Source organism: Nyctereutes procyonoides, unplaced genomic scaffold (genome assembly GCF_905146905.1).
Source record: "Nyctereutes procyonoides isolate TBG_1078 unplaced genomic scaffold, NYPRO_anot_genome, whole genome shotgun sequence".
Taxonomy (NCBI): domain Eukaryota; kingdom Metazoa; phylum Chordata; class Mammalia; order Carnivora; family Canidae; genus Nyctereutes; species Nyctereutes procyonoides.
Window position 1 is genome coordinate 22,673,372 of NW_026575034.1, and position 25,507 is coordinate 22,698,878.

General features: G+C 37.4%; 2 protein-coding genes across 2 annotated transcripts; both read left to right on the top strand.

Moving 5' to 3' along the window:
• The first annotated feature begins 6,066 nt into the window (after nt 1–6,066).
• LOC129505098 (olfactory receptor 52A5) lies at nt 6,067–7,017 on the top strand. The gene has a single exon (XM_055318038.1). The coding sequence runs from the start codon at nt 6,067–6,069 to the stop codon at nt 7,015–7,017; it is 951 nt and encodes a 316-aa protein (XP_055174013.1).
• Nucleotides 7,018–13,694: 6,677 nt separating this feature from the next.
• Nucleotides 13,695–14,685, top strand: LOC129504879 (olfactory receptor 52A5-like). The gene is made up of 2 exons (XM_055317756.1): nt 13,695–13,709; nt 14,116–14,685. Exons 1-2 carry the CDS (start codon nt 13,695–13,697, stop codon nt 14,683–14,685), a joined length of 585 nt encoding a protein of 194 aa, XP_055173731.1.
• Nucleotides 14,686–25,507: the final 10,822 nt, after the last annotated feature.

The window sequence follows — 25,507 nt, forward strand, 5'->3', positions numbered from 1 at the left end:
GGGTTATTCAATATGCTTCTAATACTCCAATTCTCTATAGAGCAAGTAGTGTATGAATTTCAGAACCTGCTGGCCTCATAGCAGCCTATATCATATTCTATGTGCAAAATATTCTTTTGTTTTCTCTGAAGATATTTTATTTTATTTTGAATTCATGAGATGCTATTCTGTTGGGTGGCTGGCATTCTGATATACATTGTTTTCTGGTGTACCTATTTCTACTATGGTTGATTTGAATCTACCATGTCACTGAGTGCAGAGCTGGGAAGAGATGCACACCACCAGCTCAAGCCACTGTGAGGTAACCCAGTCCACAAAGTAGCTGTATTATAGGATGAAGATAATTTATGGCAATTTAATGACAAGATGGGAGTCAGAGAGTCTCTCAGTACAAAAAAGAACATGTCTGCTAAATGCGGCCAGATGCAATCAATGACAAAAACCATGTAACTCTAAGTGAGGCTATCATGTCTGTCACATAGGTGCATGTAACACAGCCTTGTTAGATATTTTTTTGTACCACGCAGATTCAGAATCTTTTCCTTTCCTCTTCTTGATCCCAAAGCTTAAAATCCTGTTTAAGTCACAAACTTCCCTAGCTCCTTTTTTTGTCAACCAAGTAAACAATGGCCATAAAAAAGTAGTTCATAGTTGGGAAGTCAATATATATAAGGTGACTGGCAGTAAAATCTGAAAACACATAATATCATTTCGGGATAATTCTAAACAAATAGAACAATTTCTATATCACGTAGAAATATTCCATTTAGTTCTCTGCCACCATGTCTACACTGATTACTCTGAATACCTTGAGATGTTTTCATTTCCCTTCATTTGGCTCATTATTTAGTATATAAGTGTCATTGTATTATCTTGGGGTACTATTTCCTCTTAAAAGCTTCTGAAAGGACAGTTGTTTTGGTTCCCAGTCCTCCCACGGACAGCAGGAATGGAGAGTTTTTATTAGATGCAGATCTGCTATGAGACAAGTTCTCCTAGGGTTTGAACCATATTGTGCCTGCTTTTCACCTTTGTCTGAAGCTGATTTAAAGCTCACCAGTGACTGACTCAAAGTAGTCCCCCAGGTGGCTCCTATAGTACAAAACAGCCATCCTCACTATATGAAACACCAAAAGAGTTTCACCCTGTGGCTTCCACGTATGTTATCACCGATGATTACAGGTAAGTCTTTGGGCCTTAGATTCTGCACTGAGTGTGGGAATTGGAGGATTGGTTTCAAAGAGAACACAACTCACTTATGAGCCAGGAAGATGCCAGGATGACTAAAAGAAGCAATCGAATCTTGCAGTAGCTGATTGCTCAAACATGAAGATTCTTTTTCGTGTTGCTATTCAGAATATTTCTGAATCACTGAATCACACAGTCAGTGACAGATTATAAAGTAGGCCTGAGAAGAGGAAGACCCTACAGAAGAATATGGGTAATAAATTTGTAAAAATTTGGTTTCTGAGTATCTACCCCTGGGGGCTTGAAACAGAGATCAAAGGATGAGTGTCGCAAACTTTGCATAGGGTAAGATTTCCTGAGATTGTAGGGAGAGTAGCTTTAGACCTCAATCCCTTCATTCTTTTAGGTTTTGGGAATCAGCCTGAGTCAGAAATGGGTTGTAAGTAACGCTAAGAGTTCAGGGTTGATGCTGAAAACAGAACCCCTGATTGTTTACCTGGCCCACACATTTCAAGGTTTAAGATATGTCTCCTTCCTCTTCTAAACATGTACATATCTGTACACACACAGTTGTTTCAAGCTTGTCCTTGTGATCTAGTGCCATTACTCTCAACCCAAAGACATCTTAGTCTCACCTCCCATGATTTCCATCCATCAAGTCAGTGAGCAGCACAAATATCACTCCTGTGTTAGTCCTCACTTCATCCGATCCCATCTGCACTATCACAAGTATCTTTCTAACTTCATCTCCCTATGCCAGATATCTTCGTTCTGGATCAGATGGAGTGTATTTTTACAGGGAAAGAAACCTCCTGTTATTCCATCTAAGGTTTTGAAATTATTTTGTTTAAAATTATAACCTTGAGTGCTGGTAATTCAGAGGGCAGGTGATGTGATGAGCCTTTGATGTTGTACACAAGTGATAAAGTATTGAAAACTACACTTGAATCTAATGATGTATTATATGTTGGCTAATTGAATTTAAATTCAAAATATTGTGAGCTTAAATGTGTTATTCTTCCCTTTTACTTAGCCCTAACAACCATCACCTCTGCTTTTGAAAGAATTCATATCTGAAACTATCTTTTGATTTTCAGTCCAACTATACATTTCATGCTTCTTTGACTTTATCCAAAGTATTTCCTCTTGAAATGCCCTTTCATCTCCTTTATCTGGTTAATATCTACCAGAGAATGATCACCCTTCATAGCCATATTTAGTCTGCCTATTATGATTCAACCTAAAAAACATTATTATTTAATTAAAGACTATTTTTCTCCAATGTAAAGCTCTAAAGCAATTGTTAGCAACCATATGTGATGTGTCCTTCCCCACACATGCAGGTGACATTTGGTTTAGCATGAGACATTTTTTATTTTTGTGACAAGAGAGAACAATTAGTAACTCATGGATAGAAGTGGGGATGCTGTCAAGCCTCCTACAATGTAGAGAATTAGAACACAAAGTTTATCTTATCAAAAATGCCAGTCGTGCTGAGAGTGAGAAAACCTGTTCTAGAAGAATATCAGTTAAGCCTCATGAAGCTGGAAATGTAAAACTATCAAGAAGGAAGGTAACTACTTTCTTCACAGGAGGTATGTTCTTTGAAGGCACATTTTCCCATGTTACCTACCTGCTAGTTTGTTTGTTGGCTTCTTTCCTTTTTACTCTCTTTCTTCTGACTAACCATAATATAAACCTCAGCCACACTTCAGTTTGCACACTATCCTCTAAGAATTCTTCAGGTCAAGTATGACTCACATGGTTATGGCTATGTTAAATCTCCCAAATGACTATGCCTAAAAAATATAATAGCACACACTTTTGAGCCAAATCACAGAGTGTTAGCCAGTACATGGGTGATCTGATGTGCAAACTTGGACTTACATGTGCAGCATATAGTAAGCCTGTATATAGTTTCTGTGTTTTATCTATTTTTTGAAATAAAAAGGTAATATGAAAGTTTTTTTCATCAGTCTGAAAAGGCACAAACTGACCAAAATCTTTTGTATATTTTTGTATAATCCAGCCTGACTTATTCACACACTAATATGTAGCTCATAATTCTTACTGGATTCAATGGGAAAATCTCAAAAGACAAAGTATTTTTTGTTCTTTCTGGGTCAGTATGCCATGGAATTTAAATCCAAGTAGATTCACCTGTAAAAATAAGAAGTCTTAGTTTTTCATTAAGATAATGGGCTAATGATGGGAATATCATAAGGTAAGGAAGATAATATAATTAAAAATGCTTACATGTCTTAGGAACATGGATAATATAATATGTATTTAACGAATCATAAGTCCTAGTTTTGAATTTCAAGCACTCAAGGTAATGTAGATTCTTCAAAATATAGGATAAAGAAATTTATCTTGTTTCCCAATCATTTCAATAAGTACTTGAAACAAGTAGATACTAATAAATATGTGTTTAAATAAGTCATTAGCACATAAACCACTATTCTGTGGTTAATAATCTTACTTTCTGATTTGAAGAATATCTAGGTTGACACATATTTTTGCAAAAAAGAAGAGTTCCAAAACAAGGAGTCTTATATAGGGAAGCGCTACTCAAGAGCTGAATTAAGTTTTAAGAAAAATGAGCAATAAATGTTCCTGCAATTGGCTGAGATGTGTTTTAGAGAATTTCAGATGTCTCAGGGACCATCTAAGGTTATCAGAGGGAAAAATTTGAAGGATTATGGAGATGTGATTGTGTGATTTTTTAGTCTTGTCATTTTAGGCTTTTGTCCTGTCTCTATCTGTTTTATACTTGCTGAAATCATTTTTTAAATGAGTTTAGAAATTACTAAAAGAAAAAGAATGTAATTTGTGAATTAATATCTTGCATATTCTGAGGAGAAAATACTTTTTTGAAGAAAATATAAATACCAGTTGTAAGGAATCACCAGTCAAGAAACCCTCAAGTGCTTTGAAAATGACAAGGCAAATCCACTCATAGGTGACACTGAGGATTATAGTGTTGTGTATTGGATTGAGCAGCTAAGGGCAGAGACAAAAAACAGGATGGATATAACCATATGAAAAACAATGTGTAGAGTTTTAATTGTATTTTTAGTGGATAGAAGAAGATGCATAAGATATAAGTAAAGAAAATATTACATTTCAGAGAGTCATTGTTATTTCAAATACTGACGAATAAATGCCTATTCAGGATTAGGGATTGAATAATGATTATTGATGGGGAGAGAGAAGAGCAGTGGGTAGTGATTGACATTTTGAATAAATACAAAAAAATGGCAAAAAGCAAGGCATAGTATGAACAAGCTCTGATAGAACCTACCTCAGAAGACAACCATGAATTAAAAACAGTTGATTTATTTTCACAGAGAATAAGCAGGAAAAGCTGCACCATGCATGGATAGGTTTTGGAAAAACACAGAAACTTTGACAACGTAGGTTGAAAACATTCTGAATATGGAGAAGAGAGATCAGACTATGAAGAAGTTAACCTGAGAAAAAAGGCAGATGAGCTAGAAAACTGAAAAATACTCTCATCAAGCTTGCCTTCTGATTATGATTAGCAGAATTGTTTAACAACACTGTAGCCAGCGACAGCCTAGTTGGAGTCTAGTTCTTGAAATATCTATACTCTGCATCAAATAATTTTTCCATGTCCAATTAGCAGGTCAAAAACAGAACAGGTGATAAGTAGAAAAACCTAGGATACAGGGAAACTCTGATACACTAGTCATGGAGCAGAAAAAATCATCTGATCCATTTAACTTTTGTCAATGAAAATGATTAAGGCATGTAGAAGCATAGCCTTGATGGTTTTTCCTACAATGAATTTGTGAAAAGAGAACATGTGAAAGGAGTCTTTGAAGGGAAGCAATAAAATGGATAATGTTCCATCACACATATATATGCACATCTTCTTGATCCATCCATAAGTTGATGGGCACTAAGGTTGTTTCCATATCTTGGCTACTGCTAATAATCCTGCAATGAACATGGGATTATATATTTCTCTTCAATATTCTGTTTTTCTTTTCTTTAAATATATACCCAGAGGTAGAATTGCTAGATTATATATAAATCATTTTTAACTTTTTTATATGCTTCCACATTGCTTTCCATAGTGGTGGCAAACATACATTTCCACCAACTATGTACAAGGGTTCCCTTTTCTCGGCTTCCTCTGCAACATTTGTTATCTCTTGTCTGATTGATGACAGCCATTCTAACGGGAGTGAGTTAATATCTCAGTGGTTATAATTTGCATTTCTCCAATGACTAGTTTATTCAGCCATGAGAAAGAAGAAATCCTGTCATTTGTGACAATAATGACAGACTGAGTATGTTGTGCTCTGTGAGATTAGTCAGACAGAGAAAGGCCAATATGGTATGATATCACCTATATGTGGAATCATGAGAAAGCTGAACTTATAAAACCAGACAAAAATTTTGAGTATCAGGGCCCAAGGGGTGAGTAAATTGAGGAGATATTTTATTCGTAGACAAATAAGTTCTGGAGATCTAATGCATGGTATATTATCATAAACAAAAATACTATATTAAAAACATCAAACTTGCTAAGAGATTAGATCATATTTATTCCTACCAAGAAAAAAACAATACAGGATGTGATAATGTGTTGGTTAACAATAAAATGTCACTCATAATGCAAAATGTGACTGTATAAAATCAACATGTTGCGCACCTTAAGCTTAGAAAATATTCAATGTCACCTATAATTCAATAATAAATAAAAGGAGAAGACTACCATCTTTTATCTAACAAAAGTATACTTTACTAAAAAAAAGTGATTTCTTATTATTTTTATACATGGAGTCTTGACGGAGACTAGAAGATGAAACAGCAACACTACTACATGATTCTACCGACTATATCATCATGCTCACTCCCAATGCTTCCATCTTCATGCCCGCTGTGCTAACACTCACTGGGATTCCTGGGCTGGAGTCAGTGCAGCATTGGATTGGGATTCCATTCTGTGTCATGTATTTCATTGCTGTATTTGGGAATTCCCTAATTTTAGGTATAATCAAATATGAACACAGCCTCCATAAGCCCATGTACATATTTTTGGCCATGTTGGGGGCCACAGACATTGCACTTAGCACCTGTATTCTTCCCAAAATGTTAGGCATCTTCTGGTTTCATTTGCCAGAGATTTCCTTTGCAGCCTGCCTTCTACAAATGTGGCTTATTCACTCATTCCAGGCAATTGAATCAGGCATCCTACTGGCAATGGCCCTAGATCGTTATGTGGCCATCTGTGACCCCTTGAGACACGCCACCGTCTTCTCCCAACAACTCCTGACTCACATTGGAGTTGGGGTGACACTCAGGGCTGCCATTCTTATAGCACCATCCATTGTGCTAATCCAATGTCGTCTTAAACTCTACCGGACTACAGTCATCTCCCATACTTATTGTGAGCACATGGCCATTGTGAAGCTGGCCACTGAAGATATCCGTGTCAACAAGATATATGGCCTTTTTGTAGCCTTCAGTATCTTGGGGTTTGACATAATATTCATCACCTTGTCTTATGTTCAGATCTTTATCACTGTGTTTCAATTGCCCCAGAAGGAAGCACGACTCAAGGCCTTTAATACCTGCATTGCCCACATCTGTGTCTTCCTACAGTTCTACCTCCTTGCCTTCTTCTCTTTCTTCACACATAGATTTGGTTCTCACATACCGCCATATGTTCATATCCTCTTATCAAACCTTTACCTGTTAGTCCCTCCTTTCCTCAATCCTATAGTCTATGGTGTGAAGACCAAACAAATTCGTGACCATGTCCTGAAAATATTTTTCTCCAAGAAACCATCTTGATCATTATTGAGTCCTTCTACAGGCAGTTTAGGTTGCTTTACATATAGCAACATCAATGTGTTAAATAGTTAATACCTCCTGGAAATATATATGTTCAAAAATATTTAATTTTATGGGACGCCTGGGTAGCTCAGTCAATTAAGTGTCTGCCTTCAGCTCAGGTCATGATCCTAGGGTCCTTGGATGGAGTACCACAACAGGCTCCCTGCTTGTGGGGAGCCTACTTCTCCCTCTCTCACTCTCCCTGCTTGTACTCTCTCTCTCTCTCTTAAATAAATAAATAAATAAATAAATAAATAAATAAATAAATAAACAAATAAATAAATAAAATCTCTTAAAAATTTTAATTTTAGATGTCAGAATTGAATGAGGTGTTCAGTAACTATAAAAACACTTAATAACCTTGGCTTGCTATTCATATTAGAACAAAATAAGGCTAACATTTCAAAGTTTTTCCATTTTTTCTGTGTTTTTTGTCCTATTTGTTTACAATGAGATGTTCCTCTCTGGTAATACTTAGACATCCATAGAAACCAAATTACACAAAATGACACAATTCCAGGTAACTTCTAGGGACCATGTCATACATCAATATTCTCAAACTGGTAACACAACCCAGACCTATTGTTCTGACAATGTCTCACCTTTATATTTGCTTGTGTTTTTATATTTTGATAAATTTAGAATGACTTACCTATGTTTGCCAATGCTGTCTGCAATACTGGTAAATAAAAACATAATGTAAAACCAGTGATAACAATATAAGCAACACCAAAAATATATAGACATAGACTATAAATGGTGATGAATTTGTGTAGGAAAAAGTATACTGAAAAGACTTATAGAAAATGGACATACATAAATATAAAATACGATATAGTTTGGTATCTATGAACCTATGAATCCATCACTACAATTAATAATGAACTTAAGCATCACTCCCAAAAATTTCCTGTTCCTTTGTGATCGAACACTAGTGACCCTCCTTACATCTTTGGCAGGCCTCCAGCAACCACTGATCTACATTCTGTGACTAGGAGTAGTTTGTAGTCTCAAGAATTTCATAACAGTTGACTTGCATAATGTATAGCCTTTTTGGTCTGTCTTCTTCCATTAATATGCTTCAGAAATGAAAGTGTGATCAATACTTACACAGAAACAAATCTTCCATAGGCACAGGTATTAATGATTTTAGCTAATTTGAATTTTGTCCAAATTTGAAGGTTGATGTTCAAAAATGAACACACAGGAAAGGAATTCCACTTTTGCATGTAGTAATTGCCTAATGCAAGTATCTTGAGATTAAGACCTGCATCATATTTATAATTGTTATCAGCAATGCATAGGGCAATCAATGCCTGAGGCTTCTGGGAATCTCAAAAAAAAAAAGACTTGGAATAATTAACAATTATTAAACATTTTCCTGCTATGATCAATGCTATTCAAAAGCAACCAATGTGAAGGCTTAAGGTTACTATGTGACATCAATATACAGAATATCTGCGTAGAAGGGAGTTTATTCTGATACCGACGAGATAAACAAAAATGATGACTTGAATGAACCATGATGTGACCCTGAAATAAAGTATGAGCCAAACACAAAACTGGCATATGAGAGACTGACTCTAAAGGAGTGATTTCAGACCTTCACTCTTTGCTGTTCCTCTGCCCACCTACCTTCCACACTATCAGGATGCTCCAACAACAGATATCTGGTTAAATTTTATTCATTCAACCTTCAAGACTGTGAAACAATAAGATGATTATCAAAAAGAAATGAGTATACAGAGAGACACAGCTGGTTGTCCAGTTTGGGACTTCTACATAGTCAGAGGAAGAAAACACCCAAGAAAACATAGCACTATAGAAAATGGAAGAGACAAAGGCATTCAAAAGGCAGAGGTGGTAGAGGACATTTTTTTGGGAGGAAAAAGTCTTGTTGAATAAAACAAATAAATTTGAGCCTTGTTGTTCTTGATATTTAGTAAAATGTATGTGAACATGAAATATATACAAAGTAAGAAATGGCAAATACCATGACAAAAGGAATGAAACATATCGGTGGATATTAGAGAAGGAAAAACATGATTTTTATGAGATAATAAGCATGGAATTGACACATTTTAATTCTGTTTAGGGGATTAAGTGTTTCAGGAAGTTGTGGCAATCATAGTACATACTGAATAATTGATGAGGACATTATCCCTCCAGGAGAAGACAATGGAAACCATATGTATTTTAGAGATTATATACAAAAAGGATGATTAATGGATATAACCATGTGATATATCTGAATAAGAAGTCAAAACTAATACAATATGATAATATTGCTATAATCTGGACCTGTGTACACTGTTGAATAAAGGTATTGACAGAGAGGCATCCTGGCATCTCTCTCAATCTAAGAAGAAATTTTAGTTTGACACTTTTAAATACGGTATTCACTAGATTTTTCATGGATATATTTCATCAGATGAAGAAGTTCCCTATTACTCCTACTTTTCTGATGGTTTTTACTTTAATTGGATATTGAATATTTTCATATGCTTTCTCTGAAGTTATTGAAATCATGGCTTTTTTCCTTCCTTTTGTTTACAATGTTAGTTACATTGATTGACTTTCTTTGTTGTTATTTACCTAATATTTAATTGACACATCTAATTATAACAACAAACATAGCATGCATCAATTGAGATTTAGAGGAAAACAGCTGACTGCTGACCACCAGCTCCAAATTCAGCTGGTGAGAAAAGGAGAGAAAGGCTGAGGGGAGAGCAAATCAGCTCCCTGGAACATCAACTGGCATGTGTCTGGCAGGGGAGAGTGGCAGTGAGCTGCATCAGTCACTTCAAAAGTCAGTGAAGATGACCACAGCTTTGTAGTACAACCTGAAATCTGGCATTGTGATGCCCCCAGATATGGTTTTCTTTTTTAAAATTCCCCTGGCTGTTTGGGGTCTTTTCTGATTCCACACAAATCTTAAAATAATTTGTTCTAAGTCTCTGAAGAAAGTCCATGGTATTTTGATAGGGATTGAAATGAACGTGTAAATTGCCCTGGGTAACATTGACATTTTCACAATATTAATTCTGCCAATCCATGAGCATGGAATATTTTTCCATCTCTTTGTGTCTTCCTCAATTTCTTTCAGAAGTGTTCTATAGTTTTTAGGGTATATTTTGAGAACCATTTGAATGGTAAATGGTTCTCCAACCTTTTATTTTCAGGTTGTAGGTGTCCTTCTGTCTAAAATGAGTCTCTTGTAGACAGCAAATAGGTTGTACTACAAAGCTGTGGTCATCAAGACAGTGTGGTACTGGCACAAAAACAGACACATAGATCAATGGAACAGAATAGAGAACCCAGAAGTGGACCCTGAACTTTATGGTCAACTAATATTCGATAAAGGAGGAAAGACGATCCACTGGAAGAAAGACAGTCTCTTCAATAAATGGTGCTGGGAAAATTGGACATCCACATGCAGAAGAATGAAACTAGACCACTCTCTTGCACCATACACAAAGATAAACTCAAAATGGATGAAAGATCTAAATGTGAGACAAGATTCCATCAAAATCCTAGAGGAGAACACAGGCAACACCCTTTTTGAACTTGGCCACAGTAACTTCTTGCAAGATACATCCGCGAAGGCAAAAGAAACAAAAGCAAAAATGAACTATTGGGACTTCATCAAGATAAGAAGCTTTTGCACAGCAAAGGGTACAGTCAACAAAGCTAAAAGACAACCTACAGAATGGGAGAAGATATTTGCAAATAACATATCAGATAAAGGGCTAGTTTCCAAGATCTATAAAGAACTTCTTAAACTCAACAGCAAAGAAACAAACAATCCAATCATGAAATGGCCAAAAGACATGAAGAGAAATCTCACAGAGGAAGACATAGACATGGCCAACATGCACATGAGAAAATGCTCTGCATCACTTGCCATCAGGGAAATACAGATCAGAACCACAATGAGATACCACCTCACACCAGTGAGAATGGGGAAAATTACCAAGGCAGGAAACAACAAATGTTGGAGAGGATGTGGAGAAAAGGGAACCCTCTTACACTGTTGGTGGGAATGTGAACTGGTGCAGCCACTCTGGAAAACTGTGTGGAGGTTCCTCAAAGAATTAAAAATAGACCTGCCCTACGACCCAGCAATTGCACTGTTAGGGATTTACCCCAAAGATACAGATGCAATGAAACGCCGGGACACCTGCACCCTGATGTTTCTAGCAGCCATGTCCACAATAGCCAAACTGTGGAGGGAGCCTCGGTGTCCATGGAAGGATGAATGGATAAAGATGTGGTTTATGTATACAATGGAATATTACTCAGCCATTAGAAATGACAAATACCCACCATTTGCTTCAACGTGGATGGAACTGGAGGGTATTATGCTGAGTGAAGTAAGTCAATCGGAGAAGGACAAACAGTGTATGTTCTCATTCATTTGGGGAATATGAATAATAGTGAGAGGGAATATAAGGGAAGGGAGAAGAAATGTGTGAGAAATATCAGAAAGGGAGACAGAACATAAAGACTCCTAACTCTGGGAAGTGAACTAGGGGTGGTGGAGGGGGAGGAGGGCGGGGGGTGGGGGTGAATGGGTGGCGGGCACTGAGGGGAACACTTGACGGGATGAGCACTGGGTGTTATTCTGTATGTTGGTAAATTGAACACCAATAAAAATTAATTTATAAAAAAAAAGAAGTCAATGAAGAGCTTCTGTTGTTGTATTCTTATCCTACTGATGATGGCAATGAGGCTCGGAAGAGGTAAAATAAGTATCCAGAAGCACAAACAGCCCAAGCTTGAGTCCTGGCTAGGAAGGAGCAGAGCTGTTTCCTTCCAAAAGTTGGCTTTTAACCACCACATGCTGCTCATATGACCTCACAGTATTATGTAAAGTATACTTTTGCCTCTGGCATTTGGTTTCTCTCAGGTAGTCAGTGGAATGTCTGCACCAGGTAGCACATGATCCCAAGAAGGGTAATTAGCAATTGGTATTGATCAGGACTTGAGAGTCCTGCATTTTATTATATCTAAATCTACTTCCACTCTCCCTAGAGATGGTTTTTGTGACCTCCTTGATGAACAAAGACCAGGCAGGCTACTGAGTCCAACTGATTAAGTTCCCACGTGGATCTGTTGGTATTTTGGTTGCCACTTAGTCCCCTTTCCAGGTGAAATCATTCCAAGCTGCAGATTCAGGAACATATCAACTTTTGAAGGTATAAAGAGGACCTACCCCCAAAATCGTGCTGCATGTATAGTCTTTGAAGAGCTTCTTCACTCCCATCTTGGGGGTCCCCTTGAACTGGGTATTCCAGCTAATTAGGTGCCGAGTCCAGGGTAATAGGAAAACACATGTATAGGCTAATGGGTTGAGATATGTGTCACATTGACATAGGCCCTATGTATGATGCAAGGAATGAGGGACTTACTCCAAAAGGCTTGCTATGAGAGCATGGAGAGAATGTCTCAAGATAAAGAAGGGCAAATGGCATAGCCCAGGCATCAAACAGATGGAAAAGAGACTCACTATACAATAAACTCCCTGCAACTTCCAAACTCCCTCCCCAGAACTCTCAAACACATGCCTCCCTGGGATCACTGAACTGCATCTGGAAATCCTCTGAATCTCCATGGGATGGCCAAGACTAAGTAAGTGAGATAAACAGGAAAAGGCTACCATTTGTGTGAAAGTAATTTACTTTCCTTAAAAAGCCTGGGATAAAGCTGGTCACTTTACTCAGGCAAGACTTGGAGTTCCATACTATGTAGTCCGCATTTTGTGTTCCATTTCTCCATCATATAAGTAAGTAAGAACAAGGAATCACATATGTGGTAGTGTGAAACACACCACACTGTTTGACTTAGAGAAGATGCTTCAACAGTACCAACTCCTGGTTGCCCTAGATATAGCAGGTCTCCTGCTATATTCAGTAAGGGCATCGTCCTGAGAAATGATGGTTGTTCTGTGGCTCTAACCCCCCTTCTTTGCCACAGGGAATTAAAAAAAAAAAACTCACGATATGCAAGAAGCTTATGAAGTTTGGTCATCAAGGAAAATTATGTTAGAAAACCCAGATAATCCACTCCTAGGAAAAGCCAAGATCAACTTTCTCCTGCTCCAGTCATTTCCCATTGCCATTTCTGGGTACTAAGTAAGTTGACCAGCAAAGAGGAAACTTCTGTTCTAGTCACTTGCCACTGGGGCTTCTAGATACTGGGTAGCAGGTTGGGCAGCCCCAGTGGCACAGCGGTTTGGTGCCACCTGCAGCCTGGGGTGTGATCCTGGAGACTGGGACTGAGTCCCAAGTCTGGCTCCCTGAATGGGGCCTGCTTCTCCCTCTGCCTGTGTGTCTGCCTCTCTCTCTCTATCTATCTATCTTTCTGTGTGTGTGTGTGTGTGTGTGTCATGAATAAATAAATAAACTCTTAAAAAAAGTGAGTAGCAGGTTAACTGGACTTGAAATTTTAAAAGTTGAAGTATAAACACAAGTACAATGAATATAGACTCCACAGCAAAATTACTAATCATTAAAGAGTACAAATAAATTCTTGGTAGATCTCACTTTGAGGTTTAGAAACTACAATTCAAAAGCACTCATGATATTGGAAAATCTGTGTTACAAAATAGGAAGGTTAAGGAAGTTAGCAACATGCTACCAGGCAAGGTGGGTAGAATTGCGGATGTTTAAATTGAAGGAGAACAGATCATGAATAACTTGAATCTTGTGCTAATATACTGAAGACCTGTAATTCAAAAAGGGGGACAGCCATTGGGGGAAATTTGTTTCTTCTGCATGAGGAGAGATTTTTCTGAAAGTGAGCATCACACAGCAGACAAGCAGGCATGAAAAGGCAAAAGCACACATAAAGTCATCTACCAGGATTCCCTACTAACGAATTCTCCTTTGGGAGGGTGACATAGTGGAATAATATCCACATCATTCCAAATTTAAAATTTCTGAGTAGTCATTAGGGTTGTTGGGGGCCAGGGAAAAGCTCAGATTAATATTTGGTGTTTATGACTTAATTTATAGGCAAATGTTTAGAAATGCTTAGGGAAACACTATGTAGCAATCTTACCCTCTGAGGCATGCTACCATATTCACTCTACAACTAGTCACTCACATTGGAGTTGCAGTGACACTGCGGCCTGCCATTCTGGTCATCCCATGTCTGTTGCTCATAAAGTGTCGCCTGAAACTTTATCGAACCAAGTTGATATCCCACACTTACTGTGAACACATGGCCCTCATGAAGCTTGCTGCTGAAGACGTTTACATTAATAAATTCTATGGTCTCCTTGGGGCTTTTATTGTTGGTGGCCTGGACTTCATGTTGATTGCCCTCTCCTATGTACAAATATTTATCACTGTCTTCCACCTGCCTCAGAAAGAGGCACGTCTTAAAGCATTTAATACATGTATTCCCCACATATGTGTCTTCTTCCAGTTCTATCTCCTTGCTTTTTTTTCCTTTTTCACTCACAGGTCTGGATCTTATATTCCGTCATATATACATATCACCCTGTCCAACCTTTACCTACTGGTTCCACCTTTCTTCAATCCTCTTGTCTATGGGGTGAAGACCAAACACATCCGAGAGAAGGTAGTAAAAATGTTCCATTATAAAGACCAGGTTTGACATTTATGGAAATAGTTCCTCCTACAGATTTCATGGCTCGTTTATTGGTCCCGTGTGATGTGAAAGTCCAGTCAATAGATCGGAGTATCATTATGCTTTGTGAATAAATAAATAATCAAACAAAAATCATACAAACAAATACATTATTGCGTTAAAAACCCAGCTAATATCAACTTTAGGTTAGAAGGCAGTTGGAAGAAATAAGGGAAATAGAAGATCAGATAAGGTACTGAAAAAATAAATGGCTGGCTATAAGAAAAGTCAGAATACATGACTTTCCTGATTATCTGAGACTGCTTTGAATGGAGTAGATAAATTAGAGATCCTTTCAGAAACTTTAGGGGCACATAATACAAAATGTAGTGGCACATAATACACTGACTCTTTTGTCCTTAGAACAGCAAGATCAGCCCCCTTTATATACTATACAAGTCCCAGTACATTCTTTCTCCAGTTCTTCTAAAATCTTTAGTGTTTACTTTATCCTATAAAAATACATCCCTTGAATATCTCTTTGTTAAATATAATCTGAACTTTGAAAGAAATATCTATAAATATCCCCTTCTTCTCAAAGCTTATCCCTATTAAGTACTTTGTGTTTAATCAAACTGGTGCTTCACATGAACTAAACTATGTTTGCTCCAACACATCTATGATGAAGGCATATAATATCATGCTACTGTTCATTATTATTAAGCCTTCACTTAATTTATTCATTTGTATAAAGAGGAAATTGATAAAAGCTCTGGTATTTGGTGATTTGTTTTTTTAAGATTGTGAAGACAAGTTGTAGAGGTACTGTAAATGAGTTATTCTAAACTTTGTTCAATCATTTTCCTGATTCAACCAACGATAACCCTTTGGTTTAAGAGACCTGGACAGAAATTCTGGAGGCTAGGATTCATGATATACTAGTTTTCCAAAGCATCTTTTGCTTTTTAATATAAGCAAAGTAATTGCATTAAGATTTTGTTATGCATGAAGATGCTCATACACTAATGATAATATTTCATAAAGAAGCTGCATTGGGCAAGCCCATCATATATGAGGGCAAGTCGCCAAATATAGGTCAAGACTCTCTTATAGCAAAAGCAGATTGCAGCATGGTAGGCAAAAAAATCATTGTGGAAGCTGGTACTTGCATGAGTTCTAGAGTCAAAATGAGCTTGGTTCAAAATTTTGTTTTTCCAATTCCTAACTACATGCATTGGAATACAATTTGTTGTCATAAATTCAGCTGCCTAAACTATCAGCAAGGAAGAACAACATGCATTTCATTGGGAACTGGAGACATTGGTGGGTAAAACATAATGGATACGTTTATGTAAGGACCTTCACATGGGGTTTCATAACTGGTAAGCACTCAGGAGATATTACCAGTCATCATGGTCATCATCATCATCATCTTTTTCTTGTGAAATCCATATCACTACTATTGTGCTTAAACTGAACTGCTGGGCCATGACTTTCCAAATAGTTTCTTAATATCACACTGAAGTTAATTGTAAAGATACAGATTAAAGCCTTATATATGCCACAGTCTGTGTTACTTTTCAATCATCTGTACTTGTTGAAGTGTTATTTATATCTCTATCTCCATATTTATCTAGCTGTGTGTGCATAGTCCAGTTTTTCATTTCAGGTGATTTTATATGTCTTTCCTTAGAGTTGTCTGCTTGCATTTTCAGCTTTTCATAGATGTGTGTTAAAATGTTCCATTACAAATGTGGATTAGCCTGTTTCTCCTGTTAGAGCTGCTGATTTCTTTGATTTGTTTATTTTTAAGCTATGGGTAGTTAAACACTTAATTTTATTGAGTGCATAAAGATCTAAAGTTAAGGGTTCTTTCTTGCTGATTGATCTTTTTGTCACCATGAAACTCTTCCTTTCCTAGTAAGGCATCATACCTGAAAGTCTCAGGTTTGTTATTTTCTGCTAACCTTTAGTGTAGATCCATAATCTTTTCTTCTACTCTGTAATTCTGCTTTACCGAATTATTAGGTTTGGCTCTGTGCATTAGCATTTTCTAATGTCCATCTGCCCATTCTTCCTATTGGTCTCTTTTTATTTTAATTTTAACTTTTACTATATTTTGTTTGGTAAAATTTCTCATCTCTTTGGTTTTTAAAATGAATAAATTTATTTATCACCCAATCCTCTAATTCCTTGAATGCATTAAACATTGTTATTTTCAAAGCCCTCACTGCTATTTACAACTGTGGGTAGGTCTGTTTCATCTGGTTTTCTCCTTGCTATTGAACTCATGTTCCTGTTTCTTGCCATGTCTACTAATTTCTTATTGAGTATTTAACATTATTTTGAAAAATTATGAAGACCAGATGAAGTCATATTTTCCTCCAGTGATAATTCACTTCTTCCTCTGTGATAAGCACCCTATAGGATTTTTACGTTGATCTAATGAAAACTCCGAGTTGAAGCTTATTCTATCACTTTATTGACCAGTGGCACTTTTGAACTCACTTATGGCTTGATCTGCTCAGGCTTTCAATTGTGAGACATGGTGTCAAGGAAACAAAGACTGCCCAGAACTCTCTCTTATTTTTCAAATGCTCTCTGCATACTCTTTTGCTCCCCATTCCATGATGTCTGAGAGTTTAGCAAATGTCTCCTCTGAAAACTAACACATCATCAGTGTCAGGTCTCTGTTCCTCCTTTCTCACCCAGAATGAGATCTTTTAGTTGCTTACTTTTGTCTTTTATGTTCTGCCACAATCCCAACATCTCTGTTTTCTGACCCTCAGAATTGGCTTTGTGCAGGAAAATCTTCCCTCTTGGCCAGAAATAGTTGGTGGCTCTTGGCAAATGTGGCTTCAGAAAGTCAGCTTTGTCTGACCTCTGAAATACTCCTTCCTGAAATTTTATTGCTTCAAGATGTCTTTGATGCATTTTTTTCCATCTCTGTATACCTTCATCACCTGTTTATTAGGTGTACTTTTGTCTCTAATTTTTTTCTTCTTTGTCCTTTTGGAAGGTAGGACAGAATTATAATTTGATTTCACGTACAAAACATTTTTATTTCCCTTAACACATTTGTGGTTATGCTTAGAAAAATTTGCCAATCACAAAATTTCTGTAGGTGTTTACTGTATATGAAATCGTGCGTGATGCCTATGTATCAGTTAAAATGCATCAAGGCATCAGTTAAAATTATTGCATATCTCAAGATAATTCTCTTTTGATAAATATATATGTTTTAAATTGAAACAATACCATTAATTGTATAGAACTCTAAGACTGTAAAATGCTTCTGTTCTCTCCTCTCTCTCTCTCTCTCACTCAGTAGAGTTAATTAGTGAGTGTATCTTCAGGTTTTTATATACTGGAGACTATATGTACAGTTATTTTAAATAAACAATAGATCATATAATAAATTCTGTTCTGCAGTTTTCCAGCTACTTAGCTAATAATGAAGGCAATTCTCCAAATTCTGACTTATGGACTTTTTCACTTTAAAAATGACTATGGCATTGAATATTATAGCAGTGCCATAATTCAATTAACTTTTTCTCTCAATAAACATTTTCTGAAACATATTAATGATGTAATAAACATTCATGTGCATTTACTTATATTTTCCTAGCCGAAAGTGATTTTGCACTATGCATTCAAGAAAGAATTGCAGTGTAAGTATAGATATAGCCTATAGCCTATTTTTATTATTTGCTGCAGTTATGTTCTGTGACGTCACTGCACACATTGCATTAATATATTCTGAACCACAGCATCAAGTTGCTCTTCAGCCTCTCATCACACTTTCAATAACCAGGTAATAGATAATCTGTATGGTCTTTCTGTTCAAAGACACATTTTACTAACTAGTTCTTACAAATAATGAATTTCATGTAGGATCTCATTGTAGTGAAACACTAGCTGAGAAGTGTTTGACATTTCCTTGACCCTGGGTGATGTGTCTATAGATTCCTTTGGATTTCACCCTCACAACCTGCTACCCATTAAACTTTTTTAATGCCTCATAATCCCTTGAATTCACAAATTGTTTCACTTTTCTGTCTTTTACTTAGTTTCATTGAATGCTTTAGATGTCACTAGAGCACTTGTAGAATCAGCCTCATACACATACTGGTAAACCTCTGTTCTGTTTTCTGGATGTACAGTATTTTTAACTCCTTAATATTGAACTCACCAGCAAAGTGGCTATAACTGGTAAACCTCTGTTCTGTTTTCTGGATGTATAGTATTTTTAATTCCTTAATATTGAACTCACCAGCAAAGTGGCTATAACTTACACCTATGGGCAGCTTAACTGTCACACTTATTTACCTTGTAAAATAGATCACAGCCTAGTGTTTAGGAACCTGGACAGCATTTCCATAGCATGATTGGGGGCTATCTTCAACAGTCCCCATCATCATACCACCAACAACAATGAAATGAGAACAGGACATTAAATAGATCACAAAAAGGGATATTGATTGAGTCATATAGGAGATGACACCTAAAGGTAGAGCTTCACCTTGTCTAAACTCAGCTGGGGACATATGTGTTAGGCACCTCAATTTTTTTTTTCTGCTCTGCACATGTCCACTGATGGTGACAATACTAGGGTATTGATTTTAAGGTTTCAAATACATTCAAACAAGAGGTGAATTCACACAGAATCTGTAATAATAAGAATCAACTATATATATATTTACACGTAGATACAAATATGTATATGTAGTTATATATCTGTATACACATGCATAATGCATTAACAGATAATTTCTCATTATGTTATCAATTCAGTTACAATTTTTAAAAATAAAGTATAAATGTGTAAATGCAGAATTTTGACCCTAATAGTTTATGAACCACCACTTGAATTTTTTTTCCTTTTCACTAGTATTCACTTTGGCTCATTTAGCTTATTGTTTCTTGTAGTCAGTACATAGAGGGAAGAGTATGAAATTATATAGAAAACTGTAAGAAAACATATTTTCTTAGAAATATCCATGGAGAAAAACAAAAGCTCAACTTATGCAAAATTTAGGTTCCCAAACCCATTTTACAGTTGTATAAAATGGGCATAATGTTATTGCCCTTGGATAACTCAAATAGTTATTCTTACTTCAAAATATAATTGTAATATCTATAAATGTTTCCATTTAATGTCAACCTTAATGCATATATAATAGGGATCATTTATATTTTCTTTTTTATTTGTTTATTTTTATTTTTATTTTATTTTATTTTTTATTTTTTTATTTTTATAAATTTATTTTTTATTGGTGTTAAATTTGCCAACATATAGAATAACACCCAGTGCTCATCACATCAAGTGCCCCCTCAGTGCCCATCACCCATTCACCCCCACCTCCCCCGGCCCTCATCCCCTTTCACCACCCCTAGTTCGTTTCCCAGAGTTAGGAGTCTTTCATGTTCTGTCTCCCTTTTTGATATTTCCAACTCATTTTTTCTCCTTTACCCTTTATTCCCTTTCACTATTTTTTATATTCCCCAAATGAATGAGACCATATAATGTTTGTCCTTCTCCGATTGACTTATTTCACTCAGCATAATACCTTCCAGTTCCATCCACATGGAAGCAAATGGTGGGTATTTTTCATGTCTAATGGCTGAGTAATATTCCATTGTATACATAAACCACATCTACTTTATTCATTCATCTATATTTTCATCATCAATCAATAGTATAATTGAATGTAAAGCTTCCTTCACATCCTATTTCTCTAATTCTTCTAACAAGGAGAAGAAATAAGACATGTTTTTCCCACTGTAACTAGAACAAGTCAATTGCCAATGATTTGCAAGAAGCATCTTTAGGAAATGAGCTACAGAGGAAATGACTGATGGAAGAGTCAGGCACTCTGACACAAAGAAGTATCACCACAGAGAGCCCAACAGAAAGGAGCCATCAAGGTAAAGTCATCTGACAAGGGCAGGGCTGTTAAGGCAGGCAGACTGTAGGGATGCGTGGGGTTTATACAGTAACAGTTTGAAAGGCAAGAATAACAACATCAACTTGATAGTTTCTAATTTAAAAAAATCATATTGGGGTGCCTGGGTGGCTCAGTTTAAATGTCTGCCTCAGCTCAGGTTAGGATCTCAGGGTCCTGGGATCTAGCCTTACATCCTGACCCTATGCTCAGCAGGGAGTCTGCATGACTCCCTCCCTCTGCCTCCTCACCCCCACTCATGTAGTCTCTCTCTCTCTCTCTCTCTCAAATAATTATATCAAATCTAAAAAAAAATCAACTTAAATTTCTAATGAAACACTAAAGGACAAAGACACCAAACAAACATTACTTTTCAAATTGAATTTTCCCATTTGTTAGAATATTGAGGATGGGACTTCATATACCTGAAGATACATGTGCAACAATTTGCTTCCTCCTATCTCTAGAGTTTAACTGTAATTAATCACTGCTGGTAACTCTACTGCCACAGGCATTGCTAGTACATGGCTCTGAGTAAGTGACAATATTCAAAGAAATAAAATAGAGATTGATATATGTGTTGTGTTTTTTAATTTCCTCTTTTTTCTATTTTGAGAGGTCAGTATTTTTTAAGGTGTGAACCAAAAAAATATGTATCTGGATTTTATGATGGAATTGACATTCTTAATTTTATCTATGAAGAGGATGAGAGATGGAAGTGAAATATACATTGAAAAAATTCTCAAAAGCACAACCCCATGCCCAGCTGAGCTACTGATATTTTACAGTCTGTACCTCTGCATCCTCCCTTCAAAATAAAGAAGTTGATCAAATTCTCTTTAAAATGTCACATATGCAGACACCAAGATTATAGTCAATTGACATATCTCATGAGTACCAAAAACTATGTAGATTTGGGGTTGCACAGTAGAATATGTAGTAGTGTATAACTGACTCTATCACTGTTCACCAAACTTTTGCACTAAACTATGTAATCTAGCCTACCAGTCCTGCATTCTGTTAGGTCAGACAGAATGGATTTTCCAGGTGCTTTTGCTAATTATACACAGAAAAGGTATGAATGACCTTGTGAGGGCCCATGAAGGCCACCCCCAAAGTGTGACATAAAGTCATAAAGACTATTTTGAACTAACAGCCTCTGCAGGAAGACTGACTCTTCTTGTCTCCAGAATTCAGTAAAAACATCTCCCCTGTGAAAGGTCCCCTCTCTGCACCTAAAAGTAAAGAGACATCTTTACCATCAGAGGTAGGATATGCAGGGCCAAAGTAGCCTATATAAATATGCCTTGTAAAAAAAAAAATAAAAAGCTAAAACTGAATAAACCTTTTAATATTACTAGTATTACTCCAGCTTGGATTCTAGTCAAATTTAGAATTCCTTACTAATTGAAGCTGGTAAGCATAAGATTTATTTGTCTTGTCAATTCCTCACAGCGTTGTATTTCTTTGTCAAAAATCTGTAAAACTTTCATGCCAGGGCACCTGGAAGACTCAGTTGGTTAAGTGTCCACTGTTGGTATCAGCTCAGGTCATGGCCTTTCTTCTTCTTCTTCTTCTTCTTCTTCTTCTTCTTCTTCTTCTTCTTCTTCTTCTTTTCTTCTTCTTTTCTTCTTCTTTTTTAATGTTTGCAACTTCTTAGCAGAGAATATGGAATCTAGAAGTGTTGGCTATTGTAATTATGTCCATAAATCTGCTCAGTTTGAATAAGCCAAAGTTGTGAATGGTTGCTTCTTCCTCTGGGATGGTTCAAGCAGCTGCCCTGGGACCCCAAGTCCTGGCTCCAGAGGGAGAAACAGTGAGCAGGGACAAGGGAAGTGCCACTAAGCTCACACAGCAGGGAAAACTCACTTTGAAAATTGAGAAACAGACCAAGAAAGTTGTAGCGGATCCACGGCAAGGCTGTTTCTCAATCAAGTCCCACAAATAAGCAGTTTAGGGATTCTTTGTGGGGGAAACCCAAATAGCGGTTCTCAGAGAATGTTCCACAGAACCTTGAGCAGTCCCTGAGAATCTTCTGGGGATCTGAGAGGCCCAAACTATTTTCATCACAATACCATGGCTACATCGTTATTTGCACCACCCGTGCAAAGGCAAAGGTGGGTATGAAGTGGCACCCTGGCCTGACCCGACCTTTGGCCCCAAATGGAGCCACAGGTCATTCTTTGCTGCGGTGCACTCACAGGAAAAAAAGGAAATAAAAAGCCAGTTACAGGGAGGAATGAACTTGATCGAGCAGTAAAATTATTAATTCTATTAAATCTCAGCCCTTGAGTAGAACCCTTTGGGCCAGGAACTGGGCTGCAACCACAAAGCACTCCTGCTGCACGCCAACGTGCAATGGCCCTCTCCAAGAAACACACTTAGGTGACTATCTGAGTCACAGGTTAAACTGGCTGCTTTTTTATGGAATGCCAGTTTTACTGCACAGAATGACTGACATACAAACTCTGCTTCTTCACACTTGTATTCTGCAGACAATTTCCTGAAAATGGATGAAGTGGATTTTTATGATTGGCCGAAACAGAGCCACAGGAACTGTATTTATCCTCCTACCTAAAACAACTTTAAAAAAAAAAAAAAAAAGCCGGACAAAATGTAGGAAACAATGGTCTTCAGATACCGGACAATAGGCAGCTCAGGACAGTGACCCTCAGAGAAGGGTCACAGCTTGCTGTCTGGAGAGTTGCCAGGCCACAGTGTGGGGAGGGCTCCCAAACAGAGCCAGCGGTCTCCCAGAGTTGAGAAACAGTGAAAATTGAGAGACTGTGTAGCCCAGAGAGAGTTCCAGAGAGTGGTGGAGGGCTATTCCTCAGCTAAGCACTGAGCTAGCCCAGAATCTCAGTGCAGACCTCCACCCCCATTGCGAGGATTGAAGGCAGGAGGGACTATAGGTAATGAGGTTTCAAGGAGTACTTGGGGTCCCCTGAAGGGACTCCGTGTGTTTTTGTTCTTCACCCCCGCACCTCGAAACTCTTGGCCCAAGTTAACTGGTAGGGCTGACGCTCAGGAATGGGAGGGAAGAGGGTTTGCTGAGGATGGAGGCCTCTGCATGCTCCTTAGACCCCAAAGCTGTGCATCAACAGAAGTGTTCCAGAAGACACTCTGCATCACCTCACGTGGAGCCAGAGGACCATGGATTTATCAGGAAGCTTAGGCAGATCTAGCTGTAGGGTCCATCACCGGCAAGTCCCCAGAGTAGCCTAGACCGTGGGCGTTCATATCATGTTTTAGTAAAGTTTATAGCACAGTTGCTTTATATTATTTTCCTTCAGAGGGACCGCAAAGAGTATAAGCTTTAGTGTTCACAAAGTCTAGATCCTCTTCAGGTAAGGAGGTTCCCCGCCTAGATCCCTATCTGTGAACTCATGTAACCACACCCTTTATGTGACATGAAATGTTTTATTTATTTATTTATTTATTTATTTATTTATTTATTTTATACAATTGTCCCTCTCCAATTGACTTACTTCACTCAGCATAATACCCTCCAGTTCCATCCACGTTGAAGCAAATGGTGGGTATTTGTCGTTTCTAATGGCTGAGTAATATTCCATTGTATACATAAACCACATCTTCTTTATCCATTCATCTTTCGATGGACACCGAGGCTCCTTCCACAGTTTGGCTATTGTGGACACTGCTGCTAGAAACATCGGGGTGCAGGTGTCCCGGCGTTTCATTGCATCTGAATCTTCGGGGTAAATCCCTAACAGTGCAATTGCTGGGTCGTAGGGCAGGTCTATTTTTAATTCTTTGAGGAACCTCCACACAGTTTTCCAGAGTGGCTGCACCAGTTCACATTCCCACCAACAGTGCAAGAGGGTTCCCCTTTCTCCACATCCTCTCCAACATTTGTTGTTTCCTGCCTTGTTAATTTTCCCCATTCTCACTGGTGTGAGGTGGTATCTCATTGTGGTTTTGATTTGTATTTCCCTGATGGCCAGTGATGCAGAGCATTGTCTCATGTGCTTGTTGGCCATGTCTATGTCTTCCTCTGTGAGATTTCTCTTCATGTCTTTTGCCCATTTCATGATTGGATTGTTTGTTTCTTTGGTGTTGAGTTTAATAAGTTCTTTATAGATCTTGGATACTAGCCCTTTATCTCATAGGTCATTTGCAAATATCTTCTCCCATTCTGTAGGTTGTCTTTTAGTTTTGTGGACTATTTGTTTTGCTGTGCACAAGCTTCTAATCTTGATGAAGTCCCAATAGTTTATTTTTGCTTTTGTTTCTCTTCCCTACATGGATGTATCTTGCAAGAAATTACTGTGGCCAAGTTCAAAAAGGGTGTTGCCTGTGTTCTCCTCTAGGATTTTGATGGAATCTTGCCTCACATTTATATTTTTCATCCATTTTGAGTTTATCTTTGTGTATGGTGCAAGAGAGTGGTCCAGTTTCATTCTTCTGCATGTGGATGTCCAATTTTCCCAGCACCATTTATTGAAGAGACTGTCTTTGTTCCAGTGGATAGTCTTTCCTGCTCTGCCAAAAATTAGTTGACCATAGAGTTGAGGATCCACTTCTGGGTTCTCTTTTCTGTTCCATTGATCTATGTGTCTGTGTTTGTGCCAGTACCACACTGTCTTGATGACCACAGCTTTGTAGTACAACCTGAAATCTGGCATTGTGATGTCCCCAGATATGGTTTTCTTTTTTAAAATTCCCCTGGCTATTCGGGGTCTTTTCTGATTCCACACAAATCTTAAAATAATTTGTTCTAACTGTCTGAAGAAAGTCCATGGTATTTTGATAGGGATTGCATTAAACGTGTAAATTGCCCTGAGTAACATTGACATTTTCACAATATTAATTCTGCCAATCCATGAGCATGGAATATTTTTCCATCTCTTTGTGTCTTCCTCAATTTTTTTCAGAAGTGTTCG

Excerpts from the sequence above, each read along its gene's own strand:
- LOC129505098 (XM_055318038.1), top strand. The coding sequence starts at position 6,067 with ATGCTCACTCCCAATGCTTCCATCTTCATGCCCGCTGTGCTAACACTC.